At 45.8% G+C, this 23,053-nt stretch overlaps 1 protein-coding gene and 1 pseudogene across 5 annotated transcripts; both read right to left on the reverse strand.

Moving 5' to 3' along the window:
- Positions 1-1,813: 1,813 nt before the first annotated feature.
- Positions 1,814-16,636, reverse strand: LOC118672807 (major histocompatibility complex class I-related gene protein). Of its 5 annotated transcripts, none has more exons than XM_036342660.1 (6): positions 16,468-16,636; positions 9,619-9,879; positions 8,680-8,955; positions 4,993-5,009; positions 4,047-4,151; positions 1,814-2,811 (listed from the first exon to the last, which is right to left on the reverse strand). In XM_036342660.1, exons 1-5 carry the CDS (start codon positions 16,520-16,522, stop codon positions 4,092-4,094), a joined length of 669 nt encoding a protein of 222 aa, XP_036198553.1. In that variant the 5' UTR covers positions 16,523-16,636; the 3' UTR covers positions 1,814-2,811; positions 4,047-4,091. The 5 variants fall into 5 exon arrangements, with proteins under 5 accessions (XP_036198553.1, XP_036198550.1, XP_036198552.1 ...); XM_036342657.1 differs by having other exon boundaries at positions 4,734-5,009; positions 16,468-16,634; XM_036342659.1 differs by lacking the exon at positions 4,993-5,009.
- Positions 16,637-19,081: 2,445 nt separating this feature from the next.
- Positions 19,082-20,656, reverse strand: LOC118672808 (annotated as a pseudogene).
- Between the last annotated feature and the right edge of the window lie 2,397 nt (positions 20,657-23,053).

Raw genomic sequence — 23,053 nt, forward strand, 5'->3', positions numbered from 1 at the left:
CCAGGCCAACCTGGCCTTCCACTCAGTCCCTCAGCTCCACTGTCCAGCTCCAACCGGCTCGGCTCAGAACCTTCTGGTCCCTAACATTCTCTCACACAAAACCCTGCCAAGGGACAAATGCAGAAGCTCCTGCCTAATGGGCTCGGCGAACATGGAATTCAGGGAAGGAGGGGGAGAGGAAAAAGTATACATGATCAGTCCTTAGAAGGAGCAGTTTCACATGCTCCTTAGGTCATTAATAATAACTGATGAAATTTGTATTTCAAGAACTGTAATGAATTAAAGACCCAAATGACAATAGGAAAAAAAATCCAGATTATATAACAGCTCTACAGACCTTACGAATGAAAAGATATCTGTTAGGTATCAGATTTGGGGCCCCCAAGATGACTTAGAACTCATACCTCAGCACCTCTTCTCGTAGCCTTTAAGAAAAATGGTGCTTTGAGTAAGAACCTTTGAATTCTGTCCTTATCCCTAATATGTGTGTGTGTGGGGGGGGGGGGGATGTGGAGGGGGCGGTGGAGTGTGGTTAGAATGTTTGGGATCCCTAATGTCACAGGCAAGGCAACGACAAGATAAAGTATTAAATAATGTTAATGCTGTAGAAACCTTGGAAGAGTTCAGACTAGTCTTTGGGACATTGATCCTGAGCTCTGGAATGTCTTGTGATCCTGAGTGGGATATTTCCCCTCTATGATTTCAGTTGTAAGATGACACTGTTCTTTTGCACCAGTACATGAGGCCTAGCTAATTAAAATACTATACTGGTTCATTCAAGAAGTATTTACTGGGTTCCTACTACATTCAAGGCATCGTGCAAAGAGACTGTGTAATATGACAAAAATTTAAAAATAGATAGCCATAAATAAACTCCATGATAGGATTATGTAAAACCTTTCAGATAATTTTAGCTCTTTGGATATACAAACAGGGCTTCCAGTTCCACTGTTTTGAATAAACTGACCTGTTTTTTTCCACTACTACCCCTCTCTTCCAAATCAATTCATTCATCTTAGTCTACTGCCAATTTCCATCTATTTTCTAATGGTATGACCAGAGCTGCCATGTAATGTTGTGCCCGGCACACCAAGGGGGCAAACAGGGCAGAAATCCATTCTATGTTTTGCTGATTAAGCCATGTCATCCAGCCTGGGTCAGTGTCCACCCAAAGGAACAATTCTCTAATTTGACAAATGCCCCCTATATGTATTAGCTGTGGCCCTGCTCATGTCCTCAGGTGGCTTACAAGCCAGACATAGAATAAATGGGCAGAGCTGTGTTGTGATCAAACAAGATTCATAACAAAGACACATCGGTTTTTGTTTTTTAATATATTTTTATTATTGACAGTATTACAGATATCTCCCATGTCCCCCTTTCCCTCACTCCTCCAATCCCTTACCGCCCCCCTTCCCCTCCCCCAGGTATAAAGACACATTTAATGGCATATATGGCGCTTATCTTCACTTATTTCTGTAAGTGGCCATATTTGGTGTCCTTTTTACTCAGCCAAGCCTACTGTGGGGAAGCAAAAAGAAAACTTGTTGGGGAAGGAGGCCACAGTGAAAGCCTTGGTGAGGTCCCCTGGAGCCACAATATGGGTTCCCCATGGTCTGAGTGTTTCCAGAAATCTTATGTCCAGGAGAGTCCAAGATCCTGGGACCTGAACTCATACTTAACTCACTGAAAAACATCAGCATCTTCCCTCTGGTAGATTTTGACCTTCTTACTGAGAATCAAAGATGACAGGTGAACAAGAGGCAAACAACAGTGAAGATTTTAGGGGTACAATAAGGCGGATCAAGGGGTGTTAATTCTCACAGTGGGGCTTTTATTTACTCTCAGTGGGTGGGGAATAAGCATGGAGAATAAGCATATTTATAAAGGTGAGTCAGGCCCATCTACAATAAGCCAGTAGAAAAAAGACAGAAATTGGATTGAACACTATTCTGATAAACATACTATCATTTTTATATTAAAAGGTTGCACTTGGGTATAGATCTTTGTAGTTCCACTGAAGGTGATAATATGTCTGATAATTATTGTCCTTACTCTCCCACAGAAGACAGAAAGAATGAGATCACTTCCATAATCAGACCATGCATATTTCCAAGATTCCAAGCTACCAGGCAGAGATGCCAGAAGAATGGGACACTTTGGCTTTCTCTCGGGCCAGGAAATACGTGAAGTGATCCGGCTATTCACAGGGCACTATAGAAACTCGCTGGCTGCTCTCAGGGGTGGTCCAAGGCTGTCTGTAGGGTCACAGTCATGGCACCCACGGTTCAAAGCTCTTGCATAATACATTCTCATGATGGAAGAAAAAGGCCACTTCATGATGTAGTGAGGTGCTCTTCACTGGTGGTATTCGAGTGGAGCCTGGATGCTCCAGTCAAAGGCACTAGAGAAGACATTGCTGGCCTTCATATGGAAGGATATCTCCAGCTCTGAGATTCTCTAATTTACTTGTAAATCATCGTTGACAGATGGGATGTAGGGTATTATTGTATCATGAGACAAGCAAAAGGTAGAGCCAAATGTGATAAAGGAGTCCATCAGAAGAGCTTGAAAGCTGACAGTCTTTTGGGAGCCAAAGAATGAAGAAACCTTTGTGGCTCCTGTCTTTCTGCCATAAATGTTCAGTCCTGTAACATCCATGTCTGTGGTGGGTGTGGTCAAGAGCTTTGAGCACTGGACTTGAGTCCATAGGGGGCAGAGGTGACCGTGGTTCCCAGAGGAGAGACAACTGGAAAAGAGCTGTCCCCAATTATTGATCTGGTGCAGGAAGGTAGATGACTTCATTTTTCTCTGAAAGAAAGACTTTTTAGTCAGATACGTGCATTTTTCCTTATAGCTCAAAAAAAGATTATGCAATGTTCAGCAAAATCTGAGAAGCTGCCATTGACATTTTTAGCCTGCTTTGTCAAGATTCTCTCAGTACTTGACAAATTTTAACTCAAATTCACACACTCCACAAGATAAAAAGCAGGAACTCAGTGTCTCATTCTTGAGACAGGTGTGTCATTGTAAAGCTTTTTTTAAATTTTCTTTTTTGTGTTGTTTTTTTGTTTGTTTGTTTTTTCTTTTTGCTTCAGCCATTCTTATTGCTTAGATTGAGATTAGTGCTGTACTTTGTAAAGAGAACAGAATGATCCACTAACTCTGAGCTGATTTTCTAATAAAAGGGGTTGTTTTTTACTTTGATCTAATAATATGCTTTATACCATAGCACTTGAATTGGGGTTGAAATCTGTGGTTATGAAGCAATACCAAAGTCCTGGCCCACACTGGGTTCAAACCCAAAATCCGGGACTCATCAATATTATGCTGTGATCAACCTGAGCATCTACTGAAATCGGGGGTGGGAGTAGTGTGGGGGGAGATGACCCTAAAATACAGTGGAAATCATGTCTGTCTTTCGCATTCCTATATCCCAGCATCCAGTACAGTTCCTGGAACATAGTAGGTATTTAATACATATATATGGAATGGTTTCCCCAAGGTATCAAGAACCTATATCCCTCCCATTTCTCCTTCCCCTCTGCCTTACCCCAATTCCCATTTTCCAAAGGTATCTACTTTTCAACATTTTATGTATTGAAAGATGAATTTAGAAGGAAAAGGAATTTCATATAATTGGGTCAGAAAATGTTTGTCAAAATGGGAAAACTTACTGATGTCTTGAAACAAAGGACAAAATAAAAAGTCAATAGTAATTAATAATAAGGATATAGTTTAGAAAAAGACAAATCAAGATCACTCTGTCTTCTCTGACCCAACTTCTGGGAGGACAGTTCACCTGGACAGAAGTTGTCCTACTCTGTTGATGTCAGGCATCACCTATGAAACAGACCACTCTCCTTGCAAGCATTATTCACGTGCGTGTTCCCAATATGGTGGGAGAGGTGTTCCTTCTGTGATCAGAAAGTGTGGACCAACTCACATCTAAATGGAGGGTAGAGTGGTAAGTGCAGAAAATAAAGTTTGTGGGGCTATGGGAGTGATAATCTGCAGCCCCTTGGACCCTTCCACATGCCTCTCACCTTGAGGCCTCCTTCTCCAGGCCAGGAAGCCAACTCCAGCCAGGATCATGGCGAGGACAATGGACCCAGAGACAGCTTTGACCACCAGAAGGATAGCTTCTGACCCTAAAAGCAAGCATATGGGGGGAATTCCACAAGTCCTTCTCCCGCTCTGTATTAACTTTTGGGCACTTTTGTCCCTGTGATCATCGGGAAGCCCAACACCATTTTTCTTACTCCTGCTTCTCACTTCACGGATCCATGCAGGGCAGTCATCTAAAACAGGGGGACAGTAGCTCTCAAAGTGGGGTCTGAATGCCCCGGGGTCTTCAAGCAAGACCCTTCAGAGAGTCCACGAGGTCTAAGTCATGACTTCCCTTTCCTTATCTCTCACATGTGCACAGTGGGGCTTTCCAGAGGCTACATCACATGTGAGGACACCATCGCTCTGATAGCTCATGAAATGTGTACTCGTATTTTCTTGAGTTTAAATGTTAAAATTTTTAATATAGTTAGTAGCAATAGAGAAAACCCACATAAATAAAAGCTCTTTGGGATCCTCAGTTTTTAAGAACACAAGGAATCCCTGAGACCAAAAGGTGAGAGAGCCTCTGATTTAAAAGACGCATTCTAAAGCATCCAGTGATCCCCCTCGCTGCTCGCCCCCCTTCCTCGTCTCACTTCCCAGACAGCACACCCTGTCCTTACCCTGAGGGACCTGAAGAACCATTTGGACGTCACAGTGCTCCACATGACAGGAGTAAAGGTCGCTACTCTCAGAATCCAGCTCCACAGAGACCCATGTCTGATAGGTCCCATCTCCACTGGGAAGAATACCTCCATAATCCATTTCTTGGATCATTTCTTCCCCATTTTTCATCCAAATCATGGAAATTTCAGGGGGGTAAAAGCCATAAGCTCTGCAGACAAGAGTTGTAATCCCTGGAAAAGTTTCTTTGCGACTTACTTTGACCAGTGGGGGCTCTAGGAAAAAGAAGATAAAGTTAAATAGAAATATCTTATGTACTGAGCATACAATATCAGAACTTGGTGACTGGGTTTCCCAATTAATTTTCTTCATTGCAGGAAACATCTAAAACCAAGAATGACCCGGAACCCAGTTTCATCAACAACAAATTTATTGTGCACTTCCTGCTAGGGCAGTGTGCTCAAGAATAATGCATGTGTTGCTGAGCCATGTAACTAAGCTACAGAAGTTGTAGTAACTGTGACAAGTAATTCAGCAAAAGTTTGGAGATTAGAACTCAGCACTCCTTTTTCTCAATTCTGTGCTTATGCAAAGATATCACAGCCATCTCCGCTCAGCTTTGGCTCTGAATTGCCTTTGAACTCAAGTTGGTACTTTGGTGATTGCTGTGGTTTGAATGTTTGTGTCCCCCCCGTCCCCCCTCTCCGCCCCAAATTCATATGTTGAAATCCCAGCCCCCAAAGATGATGGTATTAGGAGGTGAGGCCTTTGGGAGGTGCTTAAGTCATGAGGGTAAAACCTTCAAAAATGAGATTAGTGCCTTATAAATGAAGTTCCAGAGAAATCCCTTGTCCCCAGCCACCATGTGAAAACACAGCAAGAAGTCAGCAGTCTGCAACCTGAAACAGTGTCCTCATCTGACCACACAGGCACCCTGATCCCGGACCTCCAGCCTCCATAACTGTGGGAATACATTTCTGTTGTTTGTAGGTTACCCAGCCTGTGGTATTTTCTATGGCAGCCCGAATGGACTACGACAGTGACTGTCATCAGATACAAACATATGGAACAGGTCACGTCACAGTTATGCCCTCCAAGGGGCTATGGACATTCATATCCTGGAGGAGCTCCAGCAGTGACAGCAAAGAAACTGTCCATTTGTGGTCTTGCTTCCTCTTAACCATTCTGCTCATTTTCCATATGGTGCTGTCCTTAGTGTTTCCTGTTGACACTGGGTCACATCGAGACATGAGCCACACAGAGCCCAACGCCATCCCTGGAGGGGCTGCTTCCTGTTTGTCTCTACTCACTTCCTCACCCCACGGTGCTACCTGCCACCGAGATACAGGAGGAGCCCTCGTCTCAACAATACCTCCCAGTTCTGTTTTCTGTGGCATATAGTTTAGAAGGAGAAAAGGCTTTCCAACATTAACAAGAAAATATATAACGCCTCCGAGAGGAACTCTGCTTGTTGCCTGTAAGAAATGATCCCAGATCCTTTCCTAGGAGTGGGTTCTGACCAATGGGTTGAGACACCTTTAGGACACTCATGGTAGAGCGAGAGTAGGCTTGGAGGGGGAGCAGCTATGCTGAAGTTAGACTTCCCACACTGCTCACGCACACCCCAGGTATGCAAGCTTCCCCCATTTTCCCAAAGAGTACTCGCCCTCAAATCCCAGTTAAACTCTGTCTTCCTTCTCCTAGTGCTGGTTTCACTGAGAACAGCAGGCCTGGCAACTGGGTTCTCTGTTCGAAAAGGTTACGCCACTAATCACGCTGGGGAAGCAGAGACTCTCACAGCTTCTCTTCAGACCTGGCTGGCCTCGGCCTAAAATGCCTCATGACTAAGGGTCCCATGCAACCCCAAGGTGGCCCTAGACTTCAACCAGATCCTGAGCGGTCAGACGTTTTTCAATCTGGCAACAATACCATTTAATGGGTAAACAGAGACCTATAGTATACAAAGAGCTTTCACATACATTATTTCACAGCAATTTCTGTGAGGTAGGCATATCATTTACTTAATTTACTCACAGTTATTGCTTTGCTGGCCTAGCCTCTATTAGCCCCATTTTTTCTCATAACAAGAACCCCGTCTCCTGACAAGCACACTCCCTATATTGAAAAATTAGTCCACCCCACCCTAACATCTTGCTTCTTTTAAGAGGTACCATTCTTACCTTCCCCCTACTGCTTCTTTTAAGAGGTACCATTCTTACCTTCCCCCTACTGCTTCTTTTAAGAGGTACCATTCTTGCATGCTCCCTGGCAGGAACTTGAACTGTGACCTCCTGGTTCATAGGTCAACGCTTAACCACTGAGCCATGCCAGCCGGGCAAGAGGTACCATTCTTAACCCTGACACAGAAACATAACCCAAGCTGTGTGTCCTGGCTGCTCTCTCTTTGCTAGCTCCCAGATCTAGTATCAGGCCGTCTGTGCCCTGCTCTGTGCCCCAGGAGGCTGTGCTCACCAGACTGCACTCCAGGGCTCCCTTGCCCCCAGCTACCTGTTGGGTCTGGCCTCTGGGAGGAGAACCCCTAGCAAAAGATCAGAAAACTAGAAGAGAGAGTGGCTAGGAATTTGTCCACCAGTTGCCCAGCCATTGCAGTCTGCTATTGACCATGGTCCTCCATAGCCACAGCTCTTGCTAGAAGGTTCTTCCAGGGTACCAGCCCTTGCGGGGTGCTGGTAACAATAGTTCCTTCCCTTCTGACTTCAGATCCAGGGGGAGTAATGGCTTCCCTCTGCTGCAAGTCCCTTAACGGGTGTCCTCAACCGTGATTGCACCTATGTAAATAATCTTGTTACTGACTTCCCAGTTAAACCATCCTGAGTGTGCCATTTGGTTCTTGTCAGGACTCTGTAACCCATGGCCAGTCTTAGAAACTTCTCCTGATGGGCACAGTGATTAGGGCAAGAGGTGGCACATGATCCAACTGAGGCCAATCAGAGTCCTCCTATAATTCAAAAAAAAAAAATTTGTAGCTAGAACTAGGAGAGAGAAGCCCATTCTTCCAGAATGGTGAAACTACAAGGACGTGAGCTTTGTGTTGGCTACCACCACCTCCCCTTGGAGAAAACCATTCAAATCTTGGTTTTAATTCATTGGATCCCCACACTGCCCTGATTTCTGCCTGATAAATAACCTCCCCCCTTATGCTTAGGCCAGCTAGCGTAGGTTTCTGTTAACTGCAACCATTAAAATTGAGATTGTTACTTAGCTAGTGAGTAGGAGAGTTGAAGCTCAAACTCTAGTTACCTGCCTCCACAGGCAGGCTCTTAGAGAGATAGTCCACACTCATAACCGGGGCCCTGATGCCTCCCGAGGGCCGGCCACAGCTCTGGAAAGCCCACCATTAAAGATCACCCCTGAGGGAAGAGGCACATTGTGTCTAGGAGTTTCCTATAGCATGATACAGGCAAATTCACTTTGAATAAGATTATAAGGGGAAAGTTCTGTATTAACTAAAAGTTAACTGATTAAATCCTTATCATTAATGTGTAAGGAGCTTTTCACCGAAAGAAATCTTATCATAAATCCTTTAGTAAAGCAAAGACCCTCTGTCTCTCTTCTTTGTAAGTCCAGATTTCACTCACACTGGTGTTATGGGAGCCCTTAGTTACCACAGAACTTGTAAGAACTGCTCCACTGCCCAAAGTGTTTCCCAGCTTATCATTGTCAGGAGATGGAAGGATTCGTCTCACTGGATCCCCACAAAAGAAGGTGTCCCCAGGGGTACTCCACTCTCTCAAGTGGGATTGCTGAATCTCGTCAAGATGCTGATAAAAGCAACTGGGGAAAGTTTTCACAGGGAGTCATAGATCATGATGGTCTGACTAACAAGGTGTGTTTCGGAGTAAGGTGAATATAACCTAGATTAGAGGAAGTTATAAAACCAGGGTTCTGGGGGCGCGGGGACAAGGAGTTCTCCCTTCTTTTTACCTGTTCTTTGTAGAGTGTCTTTCCCATACTCCAGGAATCTCTTTAACCAGGCGATACATTCTTCTTCCAGCCAATTCTTCTGATATTGTAACTCATGCCAATTGGCCTCCCACGCCCTCTTGGTGATGTGAGCCACATTATCTACAGCTGTCCAGGAGAGCGTGTCTTTATCAAAGATAATGAAATCCTGTCCGTCATATGCATATTGCAAAAATCCTGTGGTGCTTCCATCCTCCAGCATCTCACAGCCAATCATCCTCTGGTAAGTGTGAAACCCTGCAACACATACAGGCCGGGAAAGCGTTTACACAGGGTGTGGAGGTGAATGCCCTGGGGATGGGAGTGGGGGTGTGGCTGGGAGCATCCTCCACCCCAGGACAGAGCACCCCACAGGCCCACCATGACATCACTGTCTCCAGGAGGTTCCTGTGACATGATCCCATCTAGCAACAGATATTCGTGGCATACTTACTGTGTGCCAAAGGAATGTGATCATTCCTGCCTTGGGGAACTATAGGATAACTCCTATAATAGCAGTGATTAATGGGTAAACTTTATAGTGCAGTGGAGCGAGAGATATGCAGGAGCCAGGAATATCCCTGGAAAAGTTAATGTCCTAAGTCACTATGCACACGTGAGCAATGAGACACAGAATGGCCACATTTAGATGGGAAAGGAGAAGATACAGGTCACCAGCCTGAATGATATTGGGATCAGGACACAGGGGGCAAAGGACAAAGGGCTCCTAGGGACGACAGACAATTTGGAAGATGCACAGGGCAGATGGCAGGCACGGAACCCCATCCAGCAAACTGTCCAGGCTTTGCCAAAAGCCACAGAAAGGGCAACTCGGCAAAAGCTTTCACGCGCTGTCGGCCCAGGGACCGGTCTTGGCCAGGGTGGGCCCCAGGGAGGGGAAGCAATCTGCTGTGCTCACACCTGAGTGATTGTAGTGTCTCTGCAGGCGCTCCAGTTCCACCTTGAACGTCTGCTGCCAGCCCCGCAGCAGCTGCGTGTACCTCTCCCAGTGATCCGGCGCCAGGTGCTCCGCCATCCACGGCGCCCGCGGCTCCTTCAGCCGAGAGACACTGTCGTATGTGGTGATGGGATGAGAGTCCACGTACCCCACTGAGAGAAATTCAGGGATCCCATGGCCAGGTTCTGAAACGCCCAGGCGGAAATATCTCAGAGAGTGAGTCCCTGGGAGGGAGGGAAAGAAGGAAGATATTTAGAGTCACAGACCATGCAGGCCCATAAGCTGCCGTCTCTGTAATCCCCACGCACTGCTCCATGTTCAGCGGTGCCCACTCCTCCCTGGACCGGCTGCTGCCTCCTCTTACAGAATCATTGTCCCAGGAACTGGGGCTGCAAAGGGCTTGAGAACTTTAGCCCAAGACCTGGAGCCTTTTTCATAAAGGGGAGCAGAGCTGAAATCGGATTTATTTGGAGTCTGCAAAAGTATGCTTTTATCTGTCACTGACTTTGAAACTGTGCTATTTCTCCACATCTGGAAAGGTTCTATGGCTTTGCAGATATGCAACTGTTTAAAGATGGAGGCAAAAGGAAGAACAGATTGTGAACATTAGTTCTCACACCTCCCTGATATCCGTCTGTGTATTCAGCAGACATCTGAGCGCTCTGCACTAGGCCCTGCACACACAACAGACAAGACGGATGCAAGTGTCTGCCCTTATGGGGGGAAGGGAGGAGACAGACAATGCAAAATAAATGAAATATATAACATGCCTTTAAAAAAGTGCAATGGAGAAAAATAAAGCTGCAAAGAGGACTAAGCAATACAATTTAAACAGCAATGGTTAGGGAAGGCCTCCCCAAGGAGGTGACTTCTGTAGGGAATGAGGGGGTCAGGCAGATATCTGGTGACAGCAGTCCAGGCAGGGGGGACTGTGCAAAGGTCCTGCGGAAAGGACCTGCCTGGCATGTTCCAAGAGCAGCAAGAAGGCCTGTGGCTGGAGAAATGGGTAGGAATTGCTTCCACAGTTACTCATAGAAAAAAAAAAACACCTCACAGAAATCAAATTCTAGGCATAGAATGAGAGAGGAGAAGGAATAAGGAATTGGGAAAAAAGATGGTGTTACTGAGCTAAGTCGGATTGGTATAGAAGTGCCCTTGGAATATGGGGTTCCATGTATGACAGCTGCGTCTACATGCGTAGAACATGCCACCAAGTTAAAAAAAAAAAATAAAGGTATTAACATCGTGGGGCATTTCTGCTCAACAGGAGAATCTTTTCTAAATGAACATCACTGGCATTACCACACACAATATTGACAATTCTTGTAATGTCGCTTTCTTCTTAAAAATATCACTTCATAAAAGTCTGCATTACTAGAGTTTATAAGAGGTAAGTAAAGAGAAATATGGTTTGTCGACAATGCTGTCTAAGTCCAGTGTTCTGCCCTTTTCTCCAACCTCAATCTCAGTCTAATTCCTGGTTGCGGAGCAGCTCTCTGTCAGCCAGCCCTGACTTCAAAGGCTGCTCCGCCCCCAGAGGCTGGCCTCCATCTGTCCATCATCTGCCTGTCCACCCCTTCTGCAGCCGCAGCCTGGCCCCACTCCAAGATATCTCAGCCCTCTCCCCTTTCTTCACTGTGGGCCTAGTTATCCATCTGGTGTGTCCATAGGTACGAGTCACGCTTGCTCCTTAGTTGGGCTTCCAAAATGCGACCTCAGCTGTGATGGGAGATTGGTGGACAGATGTTAAATCAGTGACTCAACAGAAGAGAGAGGGGAAAGTCCATCATCCCCTCTCTCATGGTACCTTAGGCCCTGTGATCATTTATATCCTATGGATATATTACCCGGATGATCAGATGAAGTAGAATTATGAAGTTTGAGTCACTTGAAAAGTCCTATATTTGATCATTTTTTATCTCCTAAAATGGCAATTTCATATGATCCCATCTAAAAAAAATCTTCTGATTCTTTCTTCTTGCTCCAATAATTATGAAATTGGGTTTCTCTCTTCCTTTCCACGAATAGACTATCAGTATCAACTCACTTATTGAACTGAAATCTACAATTTTGAATTTGTTCTGTTCAGGCCAGTAAAACTGCTTCTCAAAGGGCCTCCGCTGCCTGTCCCAAGAGCCTCTGATAGACATTGCTGGAAAGCCTGAGCAACACAACCGAACAACTTACACCAGACACAGTGGTTACTTAGTGTCCTAAATTATGTTCCTTTAACTTATAGATTAACTGATGAGGCCACTTTTACAAAAGGCTGTAAAAATCACTGGTTATAAAATAACTGATAGTGTTTTCAGATATGCCTCCATGGGGGCAATTTTTATTTATTGGGTATGTACCACGTACATGGAATTGTGAGCAATGTTAGGAAGAGAAAAACAAATCAGATACTAGTTCTTCCCTCCAGGAACGTACATTACTATAGAACTTGTGACATAAATAAATACAGTGCAATGACACATAGCAGCAAGTAGTTAAGTGACATGATCGAGTGCTCAGAGGAGAGAGAGCTGCTCTCTCGTGAAGCAATCCAGAAATGCTCCAAGGAGGAGGTGATGATCCTTCCACCAAATTGGGCCTTCAAAGAGCTATGGAGGGCCGCAGCATCTGAGTCATAACCATGAGAATTGCACTTATTTATTGAGCATGTACCGTGTGCTAGGTACCAGGCTAAGCCTTTGGTAATGCGTTTCATTTACCCTTCATAGCAACCTTATGAGATAGGTTCTAAAATTCCCATTTCAATAGGTTCAGAGAGATGAAGAAATGGCCCAAGATCATCCTAAGAATCCGTACGTGGAGGAGCCAGGATTCACTCTCCTCTGTCTTGACACTCAACTGGTCCTAAGGCAGGGGCACTTCTCCAGCCCAGACTATTATAGGTTCCCCTCTCCACCACCATTGCTCTCTCCTGCCCCCTTGTGTCTAGAATGATTCACTGTCACTGATTCCCCTAGTCTCCCGAGGCTCAGGCTTTTAGAACCTTCCTACAAGAAGCTGTGGGCCCTGATTGGATAACCAGGTCAACAAAGTCCCTATTATTTGCTGATCCTCCCAAGTAGCCTGATGCCTTAATACAGTCAGAATGACTATGATTTCTGGGAACCACTGTTTGGAATTTCAGGCATCTTGGGAATGAGGGGGAGAAGTGGATGGTGATATTTTTAGTTAAGAGAACCCTTGGACACTTCTCAAACCAAGCATTCAGTGAATGTGGACGGTTCTATAAGCAGGCAGAACTCATCTAACTGCAGGAACTTACTTAGGGCATGAAAGTGCTGAACGGGACAGTTTGACATTTTAGCTACTCTTTGGAGGCCACCCTTTTGGAGGTTACCAATGTCTCCTTTTGTATAAGTTTTATTCTTTTCTGAATTTGCAGTAGGCATAGTCCTAGAGCTAGGGATGCAGCAACGAACTCGTCAAAGCCCCAGCCCTATAAGCTAATTTCCAGAAGGTAGTGATGAAAATTGTGAAGAAAAATAAAGCAGATAAAAAGTGTGAAGAAGGCTGATCTTTTAGACAGAAGGATCAGGAAAGTCCTCTCTGAGCAGGTGGCAGTTGAACAGAGATGTGAATGAAGTGAGGAAGTGAGTCGTGGGAGAAGAACCTTCCAGAAAGAATAGCAAGCCCAAGTCCTTGAGGAGGCTGTGTTTAAGGAATAGCAAGGACACCACTGTAGGACCATGTAGAGCATGAGAGAAGGAATGAATGAATGAGCCCTGGTGGGGTTTTTTCTTCTCTCTATACAATGATGACCATGTGTCTCATATTTCCCAGGGAAATTCCAATTTTGTGAATTTTATTGAAGTCATAACAAAACCTGATTTGATACTTATATTCTTGAAAGGGTTTTGATAATAAATATAAATGTGGACATCTGAAACAATGTCCCTTGTCATCTATCTCAATCTGGGTTTCATAAAGCAAGTGGGGTAAGAGGATGGCTAAGGTCAATGGATTTTAGTGAAAATAGATATTCCAACTAGTCAGAAAAAATATCTACAAATTACTTGAATCTCTCCAATTTAGACAGATTCCATGTCAACCAAGAAGAAGGGAGCCTTAGGGGAGTAAAACGTTGTCTTGGAGAATTTTCTACTGCATGTACCTTGGTAACAGCTCCATGGAAACCGACTGAAGTCTAATAAAGTCTATAGCAAATGCCCATATTTCCCCCACATTAACTCTTTGAACTCAAGGTCATTTCTAAACAGATAATCTCTAAGTCTGTGTTTTTATACTAGCTCAGTTGTCAATTTAGGGGGCCTAGACACCATTAGTCTTTATCTGTGAAGGATTCCATCATTTGTGAGGCAAATTGATACCGCAGATTGATATGCATCCATAAAATTATGAGTAATATCAAGAGTCTGACCTTGGTTATTACAAGATTAAGCATACAAACCACATATGGCTGTGCAAGAGAGATCCTATGCAGGGCCCTAGCTAACTGCAGCCACCAGGGACAGTTTCACACAGGTTGAAATGAAGAACAGGATGAGTTGTAAAGCATGAAACAACATTTTTTGGTTTTTTGTTTTCATACACATTCTGCAACTACTGTAAACCACCGTTGCAATTTTACAGTCGTAATTACTGCTCAAGTTCTCTCTGGCTCACAGTCAGATAATTTCAACTTCTTAGGGACATGACCTTTGAACATAAACTCACTCAGGAGGCATTTATTACGTGTCTACTGGTCACTAGGTAGTGCTGGGGAAATAAAGAAAAGAAAAATGACGAGATCTCTCCCTGGCTTTAAGGAGAGCCTTGAAGGAAAGATTTCTGCAAATAGGAAATTAAAAAACTGTGAACAGGAGCTATGGGAGCACACAGGAAGGAGCAGCCTACTGCAGGCTATGGAGCCGATGAAAGCAACACACTGGAAGCGAGACTGGAGTTATCTTGACACTTCCTAGAGCTGTGCTCCCAAGCACTCCCTGCATTTCCACCTCTAGGAGCTCCTACGCAGGGCCAGCATGAGGCTCATATACCAATTAGACCAAGTCTTTTTTCATAACCCTGCCTCTCTTCCCTATCAGCATCCCTCGGTGCTCAGGAACTCTCATTCAGGGTCATGGCAGGAAACAGCCTTCACTCCAGATCAGTAACATGAAGACACCTCGAGAAGGGACCCCTGGTATGGGAGGTATGAGCAAGGTTAAGAAAAAAAAAAAAAAAAGAGGGATAAGAGGTCCAGACGCTAGCAATGATGGGAAGCCTTTACCACCCCTAGAGTTGCAGAGGTAAGAGTAGCAAATTGTGTTCCCCAAGCCCAGTGGGAGCTGGACCCGCATGAAGAGGGGCTAGTCAGGGGAAATTATATTGCAGAGGGACACCGCTACCACTGGAGACATGACAGAAATGGGAAAAGGGAAGATGAAATACCCCGACCTGTCTTTCCTCCTTGCTCTCTGACCTCTCTCCTGTCAGTGTCTCCCATTGGGTGGAAATCAACCTGCAAGAGAGAGACTGGGTGATGCTGCCTGTAGGCGTCATCCTCCAGGGCACAAGATAGGACAGAGAAGGATGTGAAAAGGAGAATAACCAGAACAAAGTGAGCCTGCCTACCCTTTACAGAGGACTGGCTTTGTTTCACATCCACCATTACCAAGGTTCCAGGTGTCCGCATCCAGGGGCGCTGTGACATTGAGAGAACCCCAGAACCCCTGAACTGTGGGCGAGAAGACCTGACTGCTCATTACGTCGGCTGGGTTTCCTAGCCTGACCCAGGGGTTAGTGCGACCACAGCGTGAAAGATTATGTTCAGCGGGTATTGTGGTCACACTATTGGACAGCTCTTTACGGATCAAAGGTAGCAACATATATGCGCCTTTTACCTTCCGGAAATAGCACCCTTTTCTCCCTTCTTCTGTCCATTAATTTCTCTCTGTCCCTCATCCCCCAATCTTTCCCATTTCTTATTTAAATGGTGGGATTTTTCTGGGTTAAATTTCTGCAGAAGTAGGACTGATGTCTGTCTTGTTCATGGTCGCAACTCCAAAAGTTGCTGGCACGTGGTGGGCCATCAACCAACATTTGTGTGGTTACTACACAGATGATTTGCAAGAGCTCCTTCCTTCCCGTCATCTCAGGAGTCACCGCCTACTGCGGCGCTGACGCAGGTGGAGACGCCGCCTGCTGCCGCCCAGGGAGCGCAGCCCGAGCGGGAAGAGGAGTTGCTGAGGGCACAGCGCCTGGTGCTTCCAGCCATGGACCTCCTCGGGTTTGGGGGGGTAACCGCAGGCTCCTGCTTCCCCAGTGACACGGGCCCTAAACCATGGAAAACTCCTCCTGGGCTCAGTCGATATCGCTCACACCCGGGAAGCAGGTCCAGAACCAGGGTTTTATCTTTGTGGGACCTTCGGTCACAGGTGGAGCTTGTGGTGAGGAAGAAAAACAAACCGGCACGAGGACTCTGCTCCACTGTTCAAAGCCCCTGAAACTCTGCCCACATCCCAGGAGACTCGGGAAGCCAGTGAAGAGGAGAAACAGACGTAAGAGAAAGGGTCTGAGCAGAAAACAGGGGGCAATGCTCAGAGGAAAGTGAGGCCGCTCCCCGGAAGGTCCTTCCAGAATGGCTTCCGCCCCGTCGGGAGGGGTGACACTGAAATCCTGCACGCGGGAGCTGGGAACTGTTCACTAGTCCAGCCTCCGGCACGTCCCGGGTGTTTTAAACACGCTTCTCCGCCCGGCTTCGTCCACATTCCGCCGCGAGTTTTAGGAAGACAAGCTGTTCCCCCTCGGCGGCCTCAGCTCCGGAGTTCGGAGCAGAGAGAACTTGGGATACTCACGGGCAACGCTGCGCTTCACCGTAAATACAATGAGGAGGGGTAACAGGAGCACCATCAGCCCTTCTAAAATGCTTTCTTTCAGATTCTTTTAACCAGAACACCGGCAGGTCCCAGCAGATCTTTCAGGGACCTAAACTCCACCCACTCTTCGGGGTTTAGAAACTGCTCGAAGCTCAGGGCCTCTCCCAATAAAAACGGGAGATATATGCAGTGTCATCAGTTGCTAGGCAGAATAGAGGAAAAAAAAACACCAGCGCTTCCAGATTCACTTTTAACCCTTTGGTGGCTTCAGGCGCCGCTTGATCCTTTTGGTATGCCTATCTCAAACCTGTTCCCAATCTTTTAAAATTATTATTATTATCATTATTATTTTTCAATTACAGCTGGCATAAAATATCATATTAGTTTCAGGTGCCCTATTCCCAACGTTTAAAATATTTACAGAGCACAGCTATGTGTAAGGCACAGGGAACACAAAGATTAGTCATTCCTTGTCCCCCCAGGGAGCACAAAAGAAAAGAAGCCTTTATTTCTTCACTGGAGCATAGATTTCACTGTCGAAGGATGTGCAAGATTCACACAAGGTCCCAGGACTTGCAACTCCCTGCCCCGGCTTCCTACAATGCAATAGTCCATACAGCTGATAGAGCACATATCACTTAGCCAGTCTTATCATTTTTAGCTTAGGTCTATTTTCCCTGATGCTCGCACCCAGTACAATAAACTAAAAAAAAAAAAAAAAAAAAATTAATGCTTTAATAAAGGAGAGCAAGTAAAAGGCCTAAAAGTAGATTCTGAGGGGCAGCCACTTGGCTTGTTTGATTAGCAATCTTCAGGATTAAGCTCTGACTACATTGTGATCAGGAGAGTGTGACAAGTTGAGAAGCAGCAGCTTAAGCTTTTCCAGGGAACTTGGGGGACAGGCCTAGGCAGGAAGTAGAGGTGACTGGGAGAGATGAGTGGAGTCAAGGCTACGAGGACCCAGGTTTGCATCATAGCTACTTGACCTTCAAGAGAACCCCAAATTGAGCTGAGGCTCAGTTTCTTCAACTGGAAAAGCAAATCCTGGCATATATTTCATGAAGTTGTTGAAGTATTAAATGAAGTTATGTTTATGATGTACCTGGTAGGTATTAGAACTATACAAATTGATTTCCTTCTGTGGTAGGTAAATACCGACCCCTCCCCCACCTCTCCCCCCCACACACACACACATCTTAAAGATATGCACATCCTAATCTCCAGAACCTGTGACAGTTACTTTATGTGACAAAAGGGACTTAGCCTATATGGTTGAATTAGTAATCTTGAGATGAGCAGATTATCCTAATTAGCTGATGGGCCCAATGTAACCACAAGGTCCTTGTAAGAGGGAGGCAAAAGGGTCAGAGTCCGAGACGTGTCAGTAGAAGCAAGGTTGAAGTAATGCCAATGCTGGAAGGGAGACATGGCCAAGGAAAGCAGACGGCCTCTAGAACTGGTGGGAGACAGAACAGATTCTCCCATGGAGCTTCCAGGAAGAATGGAAGCCTGCCAACACATTGATTTTAGCCCAGGAGATCCAGTTTCAGACTTCTGACCTCCAGAACTGCAAGAGAATAAATTTGTGTTGTTTAGGCCACTAAATCCATGGTAATCTGTTATAGCATCATTAGGAGACATTGGGTCTTTAGTTAGAGTTATACACACACTAGAGGCCTAATGCACGAAATTTGGCCCTCACAGCCCCGGCTTTGTCCAGAAGGTCATCGAGACGGGTTGTTCTGGTCTAATTAGCATATTAGCTCTTTATTATATAGGATAATCACCATCAGCCCTCTTGAGCCATCCCAAATAAACGGCTAATTTAAGAGAGTAGGTCTGCCATGTATCCTCAGTTCAAGCCTCCTAGCCCTGCTGTCCAAATTTTTAAGCTACATTCTGAAACTGCCCTATGTAGAAATTCTGGAGCTGCTTCTGAAAATTATGCGTGTATATCACCTAGCACAATGTCTGCTCTACAGTAAGGAAATGTTAGCAATCATTAGTACTCTGCTGTTATTCACTAGTTTACCAAGAGAGATTGTGGTTTCCCTTCCCCATGCACTGACAAGTTCATAGAGATGGTAAAGAGCCTATCTGCTCTCTACAAGGGTTCAAATTCACTGTTTCATCAAGAAGTTCACTGAATTCGAATAATGAATTTTAACTTTTAATACTTGCCAAAATCCATTCATACATACATTCCTAATTTGCCTTACTCTCAAACATATTTAAAACTGCTAAATTTTGATGTTCTTTTGCATGTGTTACTTGGCTTTCTCACTTCTCTTTAAAAAATATTATTTTTTTTAGTAATAATGGCCTTTTTTATTAGATCAAATTAACAGATATCCCATAATTCCAAATTAGTGACAAACATGAACCGTATTTCATGATGCCCATAACAACCCTGCCTTAACAATGAACTGATTTACTGCTAGAATTCATATTTGGGAATAAGGCTAAATTTCAGTTATATTAGTGAAAATAAAAATGTATTATTTTCCTCCATCAAATTCATGGATACCCCTAGGAAAATCTCAGTCAAAAACCCTTCCGCAATTCAAATGAACATTCCATGATGTTTCTTTCCTGGCTGTGTTTATGGCGGTCATTGCAAATACTCGCTCGAAGCTTGTGTTCAGGACCCACTGATGAGAACTTGTTTGAAAAGCAAGTTCACTGATGCAAGTTCTGGTTCTCCTGATACAAACAGCTGCTGAGTTGTCACAGATGTGTTAAGGTGAACAATTCATTTTACTGACTTCCACCTCAGAGGCCATCAGGGTGTGGCTGTGGGGCAGCCAGGGGCTGGGACAATGTGTCCACTGTGTTGATGGCGCAGTCCTGGGGATGGATCTCCCTGGCCAGCTGCCCCTTCTTCTTCAATGTGCAGGCCTGCTGGCACAGGGGCGAGATGGGGGCCGGTGTGTGTGGGGGTGTACTTGGGCTCTGAGCCGTCCTCCAGGTCCAGTGGGTAACTCAGGTCCGAATCATAGGAGCTCAGGTCCCCACAGGTCACAAATGGCACAATGCTGCGGGTGGGACCATCTGATTGGTTGAGGTCTCGACTGTAAGAGGGGTCCAGCAGGGGTTTGGTCAGGTCTGGCAGGAAGCCCTCAGGGGGGTCATAACCCTGACAGACAGCGAAGGCCTCGCTGCTGGCCTTCCGGCTGCTCCTGGGCTTGGCACAGAGCACGCTGGAGAAGAAGACATGCAGCTGGCTGTAGATCAGCGTCACGTCCCGGCCTCGGAAGATCTTGGCTACAAAGCAGCCCCCGGGCTTCAGGACGTGTGCAGCGATATTCAGAGCGGCGAGGAGAAGCTGGGCCTGCAGATACTCATCAACCTCATGGAGGCCGGTTACATCGGGAGCCCCGTCGCACACCACCAGGTCCGCCGGGCAGCCCTCAAAGTGCCGGATGATGTCCTCGGCAGTGGACAGCTGGGTGATGTCCCCCTGGATCTGTAACACACCTGGGAGCGGAGCCATAGCTTGAAGGTCCACAGCCACCACGTGGCCGGACCCCTGTGGACTCCCGATCTTCTGGCTCAGCACCTGGCTCCAGCTGCCCGGGGCTGCACACAGGTCGACTGCCCGTGTCACACCTTCAAAGAGTCGGAATTCCTCATTGAGCTGTAGCAGCTTGAAGGCACTGCGGGCGCGCCAGCCATTCTCCTTGGCCAGGCGGTAGTACACATCCCGCTTGTCCTTCGACGTCCGTCCCATCTCGCACACTGCTTGCCCAGGGACTTTGGGTCTGAAGACTACTAGCTGCAGCGACGAGGGTGAACTTCTCTCCTTCCCTCGCTGGCGGGACAGCGCAGTGGTGCCTCAACCGTATAGGCCTGGCCCACGGGAGGAGTGGGACGGAGGGGTCCGGTCCGCCCGCAGCCCCAGCCAAACTGTGAGAAATCGCAGGGCTTCAGTTTCTGTTCTTAGTTGACCCGAATGCCTATGGCGCAGGCCAGCGGGCCGCCGCAGCTGGGCAAGGCTGTCAGGGTGATGCGAAAACTGCGGGAGGCGCCGACCAACCGAACTTACTGCGCATGTCCTGTCACTTTGCGTCACCTTGCGTCACCTGCGTCACCTTGCGTCACCTTGCGTGGGTGACGTAGCTGAACGGAGAAGGAGAACTTTCCCAACATGCAAAGGGCACGACCAAAGCTGCAGAACGCTTCCAGCGGTTCTCCACCTGTGGGTCGCGACCCCTTTGGGGGTTGCCTAAGACCTTCGGAAAACACATATATAATTACATATTGTTTTTGTGATTAATCACTATGCTTTAATTATGTTCAAATTGTAACAATGAAATTGGGACTGTATTAAAGGGTCGTGGCATTAGGAAGGTTGAGAACCACTGGAAACATTTTTAAATGTTTTTTTGTGTTCCTGATGATCGAAGTAAAGATTTCATAGTGCCAGACTTTAAATGCATTTCCTTTTTACCATGTATACATTCCTTCTATGTATTAAAAGATTTTTTCTTTATAAAAATGAACAGAGTTGAAATCATATATATACAATTTTGCTATCTTTCATACATGTCATTATACACTTTTAAATCACATTTCCCATGACCATCAAATGGGTATTAAATTCTTAATGGCTTGCTAGTGTTGGATATGTAAGTTGAGTAGAATTCCTCCGTGTTTACTTTAAACTAGTGCGTAGAGAGTAAGGGTGCAGGTGTTGGACCAACCTAGGAGAAGGAAGGCAATGCACCCCGTGTGTGGCTATGGGTGTGGCCATTTCCTGCAGATGGGGCTGAGGCATGCAGACAGCTGTGGCGGGACCAGTGAAAGCCAACAGGAGTAAATGTTCCCTGCAGTGTGCCGGGGCATGCATCTGTACATCAGGGTTTTTAAAAGATCGGGATAATGATGAAGAGTGTAACACCTAACACCTATGCAACACGGTCTCCCTTACTTGGTGCTGTTTCTGAAAGGATTTAGGGGGAATTCAATAACAAACAAGCAACCCAATTAAAAATGTGCAAAAAACTTGAGTAGACATTTCTCCACAGAAGACACAGAAATGGTTTATAAGCACATGAAAAGATGCATGCATTTTAATCATAGTTTTCCTTTCCCCACGGCAGTGGAAGCCAAGATCTTGTCTGGTTTGAGAGAAGGTGAAGAAGGGTGACATATTAAAGAAAGAGACACCCCATACTCCACACATACATATTATATCCCAACCCCCCCATTCTCTTCATTGTTGGTACCTTTTCCAAACCCCTAATTATGGGAATTCTCCAAGCCTCTGTCTTCTATCCTCTATGTCTCTGGCCTCTTACTTGTGATTTAGTTAATAAATTCATGGAATAGATAATAAGAGGCTATTCTAGGCTTTAAGGTGATAATAACATTAACATAGTCTTCCCCTCCCTCCAGGAGTTTCCTGGTTAGTGGAGAAAACCAGCATGCTAATTTCTATCCACCTTACATCTAATCCTCCTCCTGTGTTCTCTTTGCTGGTGATTAGAACTAACAACTACCCACTTCCAATTCCAGAACCCTGCAAGCCTTCCTCCTTCTGCTTTCACCAACCTCAGAACACCCTGAACCAGTCAGTCACCAAGTCCATTGATGTTGCCTCTAAACTATTTCTCAAATGTATTCCTACTCCCCATCCTATTTGCCATGAGCCTATCTCAGGACACACTCATCCCTCCTCTGGACCATGACCTCCCAGCTGACTTCCCAGCCACCACAGTATCTGTCTCAAATGCCAGTCTGACCCTATTAATTCCCTTGACTGCCATGATCTACAGGAGAGTATCCACAGTTCTTAACATCACAATCAAGGGCCCTGATAACCTCACCCTGTCCATCTCTAGCCCTAGCTCCTCCTGCCACCATCCATCACTTCCACTTTGCAAGGCCCTCTGCCGTGGCTCCCCCACAGGCTGCCATGCTGTCTCCTGGCTGCCTCTAGTCACTGTTTAGGAACACCACCCCCCACCCCCTTCCCACACACTCCCACACAATCAACTTGTATGGCCTCTGTGTTTCTATGGCAACCTGTGCCCTTCTCTCATTGTATGTAACTACCTGTCTCTCCTGCTGGTCTGAGAGTTCCTTGAAGACAAAGACCAAGCCTGTTCTTCTCTGTGTTCTCAGTGCCTAGCACATAGCAAGAGCACAACACGTGTCAGGCACTGTTCTAAGCACTTTGCACACATCAATTAACTTAATCCGCATGACGTTCTATGAGGAAAATGTTCTTACGGTGTCCATTACACAGTTGAGGACAGTGAGAGATTAATCAATTGGCCCAATACATAATAGGAAGTAGCAGAATTGGTATGGGAACTCAGGCAATTTGGCTCTAAATCACTGTTCTCATCTGCCCCTCAACTTACTACATGTGTTTGTTGAATGAATGAAAGATGATCCCTTTTCACCTCCCCATCACAATATGTCCACAACCAAATAAACAGTTCTCTCCCAATAGCTTCTTTTCTCCACATGTGACCATTGCTCCTCCAGTCTCAGAGAAGCCTTTAGTCTGTGACTTCCAACTCTCTCCTCCCTGACCCCATCCAATCTCTCATCATTC

Source organism: Myotis myotis, unplaced genomic scaffold (assembly GCF_014108235.1).
Source record: "Myotis myotis isolate mMyoMyo1 unplaced genomic scaffold, mMyoMyo1.p scaffold_m19_p_18, whole genome shotgun sequence".
In the NCBI taxonomy this organism is placed as follows: Eukaryota; Metazoa; Chordata; class Mammalia; order Chiroptera; family Vespertilionidae; genus Myotis; species Myotis myotis.